General features: G+C 61.2%; 1 protein-coding gene and 1 long non-coding RNA gene across 2 annotated transcripts; one reads left to right on the forward strand and one right to left on the reverse strand.

The window, feature by feature from the left end:
• Nucleotides 1–1,425: 1,425 nt before the first annotated feature.
• Nucleotides 1,426–2,253, reverse strand: LOC121360565 (the record flags this gene model as incomplete). The annotated part of the gene is made up of 2 exons (XM_041480484.1): nucleotides 2,233–2,253; nucleotides 1,426–2,196 (listed from the first exon to the last, which is right to left on the reverse strand). Coding segments are annotated over exons 1-2 (784 nt in total), but the record flags the coding sequence as incomplete, so codon positions are not given.
• A 654-nt stretch (nucleotides 2,254–2,907) lies between these two features.
• On the forward strand, nucleotides 2,908–6,044 carry LOC121360563. The gene is made up of 2 exons (XR_005956225.1): nucleotides 2,908–2,994; nucleotides 4,660–6,044. It is a non-coding gene; the product is annotated as an uncharacterized LOC121360563 (long non-coding RNA).
• The last annotated feature ends 2,214 nt before the right edge of the window (nucleotides 6,045–8,258 follow it).

Consider the following 8,258-nt stretch of genomic DNA (forward strand, 5'->3'; position numbering starts at 1 on the left):
CTCCCCGGTGTCCCCAACCCCTTCTCGTTGTCCCCAACCCCTTCTCGTTGTCCCCCTCGATGTCACTGTCCCCTCCCTAATGTCCCCCGTTCCCTCCCTGGTGTCACCAGTCCCTTCCCCGATGTCACCAGGTCCCCTCCCCGCTGTCCCCGCTCCATTCCCCGATGTCCCTCCCCATGTCCCGCTCCCTGATGTCACCGTGTCCCCTCCCCGGTCCCTTCCCCGATGTCGCCGCCCCCTCCCCGCTGTCCCCGGTGCATTCCCTGATGTCACCGTGTCCCCTCCCCGATGTCACCGTGTCCCCTCCTCGCTGTCCCCTCCCCGATATTCCAGTCCCCCCTCGGTGTCACCGTGTCCCCTCCCCGATGTCAGCGTGTCCCCGGTGCATTCCCTGATGTCACCGTGTCCCCTCCCCGATGTCACCGTGTCCCCTCCTCGCTGTCCCCTCCCCGATATTCCAGTCCCCCCTCGGTGTCACCGTGTCCCCTCCCCGATGTCAGCGTGTCCCCGGTGCATTCCCTGATGTCACCGTGTCCCCTCCCCGATGTCACCGTGTCCCCTCCTCGCTGTCCCCTCCCCGATATTCCAGTCCCCCCTCGGTGTCACCGTGTCCCCTCCCCGATGTCAGCGTGTCCCCGGTGCATTCCCTGATGTCACCGTGTCCCCTCCCCGATGTCACCGTGTCCCCTCCTCGCTGTCCCCTCCCCGATATTCCAGTCCCCCCTCGGTGTCACCGTGTCCCCTCCCCGATGTCAGCGTGTCCCCGGTGCATTCCCTGATGTCACCGTGTCCCCTCCCCGATGTCACCGTGTCCCCTCCTCGCTGTCCCCTCCCCGATATTCCAGTCCCCCCTCGGTGTCACCGTGTCCCCTCCCCGATGTCAGCGTGTCCCCGGTGCATTCCCTGATGTCACCGTGTCCCCTCCCCGATGTCACCGTGTCCCCTCCTCGCTGTCCCCTCCCCGATATTCCAGTCCCCCCTCGGTGTCACCGTGTCCCCTCCCCGATGTCAGCGTGTCCCCGGTGCATTCCCTGATGTCACCGTGTCCCCTCCCCGATGTCACCGTGTCCCCTCCTCGCTGTCCCCTCCCCGATATTCCAGTCCCCCCTCGGTGTCACCGTGTCCCCTCCCCGATGTCAGCGTGTCCCCGGTGCATTCCCTGATGTCACCGTGTCCCCTCCCCGATGTCACCGTGTCCCCTCCTCGCTGTCCCCTCCCCGATATTCCAGTCCCCCCTCGGTGTCACCGTGTCCCCTCCCCGATGTCAGCGTGTCCCCGGTGCATTCCCTGATGTCACCGTGTCCCCTCCCCGATGTCACCGTGTCCCCTCCTCGCTGTCCCCTCCCCGATATTCCAGTCCCCCCTCGGTGTCACCGTGTCCCCTCCCCGATGTCAGCGTGTCCCCGGTGCATTCCCTGATGTCACCGTGTCCCCTCCCCGATGTAAGGTGGGCACGGGGGGGGGTGGGGGGGGCTGTCGGTCTGTCCGTCCGTCCGTCTGTCCTGAGCGCGCGGTGCCCGCTTGTCCCAGGGTCTGGGTGTCCTGGGGGCCGGCTGTCCCGGTGTCCGTCTGTCCAGGTGTCCCGGCGTCCGGGTGTTTGTCCTGGTGTCCAGTTGTCCTGGTGTCCATTTGTCCAGTTGTCCGTTTGTCCTGGTGTGCATTTGTCCAGGTGTCTGTTCTGGTGTCCGTCTGTCCAGTTGTCCGTTTGTCCAGGTGTCCGTTTGTCTCGGTCTCCGTCTGTCCTGGTGTCCGGTTGTCCAGGTGTTTGTCCTGGTGTCCGTTTGTCCTGGTGTCCAGTTGTCCTGGTGTGCATTTGTCCTGGTATCCTGATGTCCGTTTGTCCAGTTGTCCGTCTGTCCAGGTGTGCAATTTTCCTGGTGTCCTGATGTCCGTTTGTCCAGGTGTCTGTCTGTCCTGGAGTCCATTTGTCCTGGTGTCCTGATGTCCGGTCTTCTGGTTGTCTGGGTGTTTGTCCTGGTGTCCGTTTGTCCCTGTGTCTGTCCTGGTGTCTGGTTATCCAGTTGTCCAGGTGTCCAGTTGTGCAGTGGTCCAGATGCTTGTCCTGGTGTCCATTTGTCCTGGTGTCCGTCTGTCCTGGTGTCCGTCTGTCCTGGTGTTTGATTGCCCAGGTGTCCGGTTGTCCATCTGCCCAGTTGTCCGTCTGTCCCGGTGTCCATCCGTCTGTCCTGGTGTCCAGTTGTCCATCCGTCCATCCATGTGTCCGTGTGTCCATCCATGTGCCCATCCCGTGTGTCCCTGTGTCCATCCAAGTGTCCATCATCCATGTGTCCATCTGTCTGTCCAGGTGTCCATCTGTCCGTCCCTGTGTCCATCTGTCCATCCAGGTGTCCCTGTGTCCATCCTGTGTGTCCATCTGTCCGTCCCTGTGTCCATCTGTCCATCCAGGTGTCCCTATGTCCATCCCTGTGTCCGTCCAGGTGTCCATCTGTCCATCCCTGTGTCCATCCTGTGTGTCCATCTGTCTGTCCAGGTGTCCATCTGTCCGTCCCTGTGTCCATCTGTCCGTCCACGTGTCCCTGTGTCCATCCTGTGTGTCCACGTGTCCGTCCAGCTGTCCATCTGTCCGCCTCGGGGACACTGGGGACACCTTGGGGACACCTCAGGAACACTTTGGGGACATTGGGGACGCCTTAGGGACATGGGGGGCATTGGGGACACCTTGGGGACAAACTTGAGGACATTGGGGGCATTGGAGACCTTCGGGACATTGGAGACACCTTGGGGACATTGGGGACCTTGGGGACACCTTGGGGACACCTTGGGGACCGTGGGGACCTTGGGGACATCTTGGGGACCTTGAGGACACCTTGGGGACCTTGGGGACACCTTGGGGACACCTTGGGGACATTGGGGACACCTTGGGGACACCTTGGGGACCGTGGGGACCTTGGGGACGTTGGGGACCCTCCTGCTGACGTTGTCCCCTCCTGTCCCCTCAGGCTGCCACCGCTGCCCACATCCTGCTCAGTGCCAGTAAGTCCTGAATGTCCCCTGATGTCCCCTCCTGTCCCCTGTGACCCTTGTGTCCACTGTGTCCCCTCCTGTCCCTTGATGTCCCCTCCTGTCCCTGTGTCCCCTCCAGTTCCTGATGTCCCCTGTGTCCCCTGATGTCCCCTGTGTCCCCTCCTGTCCCTGGATGTCCCCTCCCCTCCCCTCCCCCCACCAGAGTCATCTCGAAATTGTCACTCGGGTTCCTCGCAGAGGAAGTGTCACCTCCCCCATTGTCACCTCCCCGATGTCACCTCCCCCGCGGCATCCGGGGGTGGCACAGGCGGCGTCACGGAGTGTCCCCAAGGCTTCAATGTCCCCAGGGTGTCACGGAGTGTCCCTGTCCCTGTGGTCCCCAGGGTGTCATGGAATGTCCCTGGGATGTCACGGAGTGTCCCCAAGGTGTCACTGTCCCCAGGGTGTCATGGAATGTCCCCAGGGTGTCAGTGTCCCCAAGGTGTCACTGTCCCCAGGGTGTCATGGAATGTCCCCAGGGTGTCAGTGTCCCCAAGGTGTCACGGAATGTCCCCGCGATCCCCAGGGTGCCGCAGGGTGTCCCTGTGGTCCCCAGGACGTCGTGGAATGTCCCTAAGATGTCACGGAGTGTCCCCAGGGTGTCACGGAGTGTCCCTGTCCCTGTGATCCCCAGGGTGTCCCCAACCCCTGTGTCCCCAGGCTCCCTCCTCCCTGTCACCCGCTGTCCCCTCTGTCCCTGAGCTACCCCATGTCCCCACGTCCCCACTGACCGCTGTCCCCACTGACCGCTGTCCCATGTCCTGTGTCCCCATGTCCCCATGTCCCCAATGTCCTGATGTCCCCACTGACCCCAGTGTCCCGATGTCCCCACTGTCCCCCTGTCCCCGATGTCCCCCTGTCCCCACTGACAGCTGTCCCCTGTCCCCAGGCTCGTTGTCACCGTCCCCACTGACTGCTGTCCCCTGTCCCCATGTCCCCATGTCCCTATGTCCCCAGTGTCCCGATGTCCCCACTGTCCCCCTGTCCCCTGATATCCCAATGTCCCCACTGACCTCTGTCCCCTGTCCCCATGTCCCCATGTCCCTATGTCCCCAGTGTCCCGATGTCCCCACTGTCCCCCTGTCCCCGATGTCCCCCTGTCCCCACTGACAGCTGTCCCCTGTCCCCATGTCCCCATGTCCCCAGTGTTCCGATGTCCCCGCTGTCCCCTGTCCCCTGATGTCCCCACTGTCCCCCTGTCCCCTGATGTTCCCATGTTCCCGCTGACCACTGTCCCCTGTCCCCATGTCCCCTGATGTCCCCACTGACTGCTGTCCCATGTCTCCAATGTCCCCACTGTCCCCTGATGTCCCCCGTCCCCACTGACTGCTGTCCCCTCTCCCCATGTCCCCACTGTCCCCTGATGTCCGTGTGTCCCCATGTTCCCGCTGACCGCTGTCCCCTGTCCCCAATGTCCCCAATGTCCCCACTGTCCCCAGTGTCCCGATGTCCCCGCTGACCGCTGTCCCCTGATGTCCCCATGTCCCCACTGACCACTGTCCCCTGTCTCCAATGTCCCCACTGTCCCCACTGTCCCCAATGTCCCCAATGTCCCCACTGTCCCCTGATGTCCCTGTGTCCCCCCTGTCCCCTGATGTCCCCCTGTCCCCGCTGACCGCTGTCCCCTGTCCCCAGGCTCGCTGTCACCGTCCCTGTCACCGCGCTACGAGGACGGCGTCCAGGGCGTTTTCCTGAGCGGTGACATCCAGCTGGACACCTCGAGGACGCTACGGGTGACATCCGGTGGCCTCTACCTCCTCTACGGCCAGCTGGGTGTCACCTGCACCGCGGCCACCTGTCCCCAAGGCGCCGTCACCCTGCAGCTGCGCCGCGCCGGGTCCCCAAGGCCGCTGCTGGCCGTGCCACTGTCCCTGCCGGCCGCCACCGGGGGCCACCGGCAGCGGTCAGCGCTGGCCCAGGCCGTGGGACAGCTGTGGCCTGGGGACACGCTGAGCCTCCAGCTGGTTGGGGACACCGCTGGGGACACCGCTGGGGACACCGCTGGGGACACGGGCGGGTGGCAGCTGGAGCAGGAGGAGCGCGAGGGAAACTTCGTGGGGCTGCTGCGGATCGCGGGGGGGTGACGAGTGGTGGCACCGGGCGGTGGCACCCGGTGGTGACACACGGGTGGTGAGGGGGTGGCCGGCCTGGTCACCTGCCGGGGGGGGGCTTGGGGACATCGGGGAGTCCCGAGTGTGGAGGTTTGGGGACGTCAAGGGACATCGGTGACGTCCAAACCCAGAGATGTGGGGACAAGGGACATCGGTGACATCCAAACCTGGAGGTCTGGGGACAAGGGACATCAGTGACGTCCAAACCTGGAGGTTTGGGGACAAGACCACAACACCCAGAGATTTGGGGACATCAAGTGACATCGGTGACCTCCAAACCTGGAGATTCGGGGACAAGGGACATCGGTGACATCCCTGGTTGGAGATTTGGGGACAAGACCGCAACACCCAGAGATGTGGGGACAAGGAACATCGGTGACATCCAAACCCAGAGATTTGGGGACACCAGGTGACATTGGTGACCTCCACACCTAGAGATTTGGGGACACTGAGTGACATCGGTGATGTCCACACCTGGAGGTTTGGGGACAGCAAGTGACATTGGTGACGTTCATGGCCGAAGATTTGAGTGACAAAACCTTGTCCCCAAAGACTGGGGACACCAGGTGACATCGGTGACCTCCACACCTGGAAGTTTGGGGACACCAAGTGACATCGGTGACATCCACACCTGAAGGTTTGGGGACATCAGGTGACATCGGTGACCCCCCCCCCCAGTTTGGTGCTTGGGGACATTCGGGGACCTCGTGGACCCAGTGCTGGACACTTGGGGACACTTGGGGACATGGTGCTGGACACTTGGGACCTCCTTGGGGACACTGGGGACGCTTTGGGGGGGAGAGTCCCTGCTGTCCTTAATTAATTATTGCCCTTAATTAATTATTTATTCATTATTGTCCTTAATTAATTATTTATTAATGGATGAATAAAAATATTTATGGATTCTTTTCACCGCCTGGATTGTCCCCAAAAAATCTGGGGTGACAACCCTGGGGTGGCACCGAGGGGACCTCGGGGGGTCCCCACCTGCAAATCCCCCAAAATTTACCCCAGAACCCCCCAAATTTAACCCCAAAATCCCCAAATTTGCCCTGGAAACTCCAAAATTTGCCAAAAACCCCCGAAAATTTGTCCTGAAGCCCCCCGAAATTTAACCCCAAAATCCCAACATTTTCCCCAGAACCTCCCAAAATTTGCCCCAGGAAATCCAAATTTGCCAAAAATCCCCCAAAATTTGTCCTGGACTCCCCCAGATTTGCTCCAAACCCCCACATTTGCCCCAGAACCCCCCAAAATTTGCCCGTGAGCCCCAAAATTTGCCCCAGGAAATCCAAATTTGCCAAAAATCCCCCAAAATTTGTCCTGGACTCCCCCAAAATCCGAACATTTTCCCCAGAACCTCCCAAAATTTGCCCCAGGAAATCCAAATTTGCTGAAAATCCCCCAAAATTTGTCCTGGAGTCCCCCCAGATTTACTGGAAATCCCCCAAAATTTGTCCTGGACTCCCCCAGATTTGCTCCAAACCCCTACATTTGCCCCAGAACCCCCCAAAATTTGCCCGTGAGCCCCAAAATTTGCCCCAGAGACCTCAAAATTTGTCCTGGAGTCCCCAAAATTTAACACTAGAACCCCCTAAATTTGCCCCAGAACCCCCAAATTTGTCCCAGAGGCCCCAAATTTGCCCCGTCACCCCAAAATTTCCCCCATCACCCCCAGATTTGCCCCAGAAACCCCAAAATTTGCCCCAGATCCCCCCCCAAAATTGTCCCAGGTGCCGAGTGTGGGGTGGGAAATGTGGGGTGCAGGGTTTGGGTGTCCCCATGTCCCCTGTGGTGTCCCCATGTCCCTCATGTCCCTCACCATGTCCCCATGTCCCCTGTGGTGTCCCCCTGTCCCCTACAGAGTCCCTGTGTCCCCTGTAATGTCCCCATGTCCCTTATGGTGTCCCCATTTCTGTTATGGTGTCCCCCATGCCCCCTGTGGTGTCCCCATGTCCCTTGTGATGTCCTCATGTCCCTTATGATGTCCCCATGACCCCTCTGGTGTCCCCAGGGCCCCTTGGTGTCCCCACTCCCCGCCACGTCCTCTCTGCTGTCCCCCTGTCCCTTATGATGGCCCCATGTCCCCTCTGCTGTCCCCATGTCCCTCATGTCCCTCACCATGTCCCCATGTCCCCTGTGGTGTCCCCCTGTCCCCTACGGAGTCCCTGTGTCCCCTATGATGTCCCCATGACCCCTCTGGTGTCCCCAGGGCCCCTTGGTGTCCCCACTCCCCGCCACGTCCTCTCTGCTGTCCCCCTGTCCCTTATGATGGCCCCATGTCCCCTCTGCTGTCCCCATGTCCCTCACCATGTCCCCATGACCCTTACCATGTCCCCCTGTCCCCTGTGGTGTCCCCATGCCCCCTGTGGTGTCCCCAGGTCCCCTTGGTGTCCCCACTCCCCGCCACGTCCTCTCTGCTGTCTTATCATGTCCCCATGCCCCTTCTGGTGTCCCCAGGTCTCCTTGGTGTCCCCACTCCCCCCCACATGTCCCCTGTGATGTGCCCATGTCCCTTATGGTGTCCCCATGTCCTCTTGGTGTGCCTCTGTCCCTCACCATGTCCCCATGTCCCTTATGATGTCCTCATGCCCCCTATGATGTCCCCATGTCCCCTTGGTGTCCCCACTCCCCGCCACGTCCTCTCTGCTGTCCCCATGTCCCTTATGATGTCTCCATGCCCCCTTTGGTGTCCCCATGTACTCTTGGCGTCCCCATGTCCCCTCTGATGTCCCCATGTCCCCCACCATGTCCCCATGCCCCCTCTGGTGTCCCGATGTGCCCTTGGTGTCCCCATGTCCCCTCTGGTGTCCCCATGTCCTCTCTGGTGTCCCCACTCCCCCCCACATGTCCCCTGTATGGAGTGCTCAGAAATGACTTTTTTAACCAAAAAATAGAGGAAAAAACCCAAAAAAGGCGGGGAGGGGACAAAAAGCACCCGGAGAAGAGCGGTGACACCCAGGTGCCACCGGAGCGTTGGTGCCACCCCAGGGTGGGGACACCTTGGGGACTCAGCTGGGACAGCCGAAGAGCGTCATGGACTCGGAGAACTCGACGAAGTCCTGGCAGCGCTGCTGCAGCGCCGCGTCCTGGCACGCGGCCTCCGAGGGCCACTCCTCCAGC

Source organism: Pyrgilauda ruficollis, unplaced genomic scaffold (genome assembly GCF_017590135.1).
Source record: "Pyrgilauda ruficollis isolate IOZ18807 unplaced genomic scaffold, ASM1759013v1 scaffold1145, whole genome shotgun sequence".
NCBI classification, from domain to species: Eukaryota; Metazoa; Chordata; class Aves; order Passeriformes; family Passeridae; genus Pyrgilauda; species Pyrgilauda ruficollis.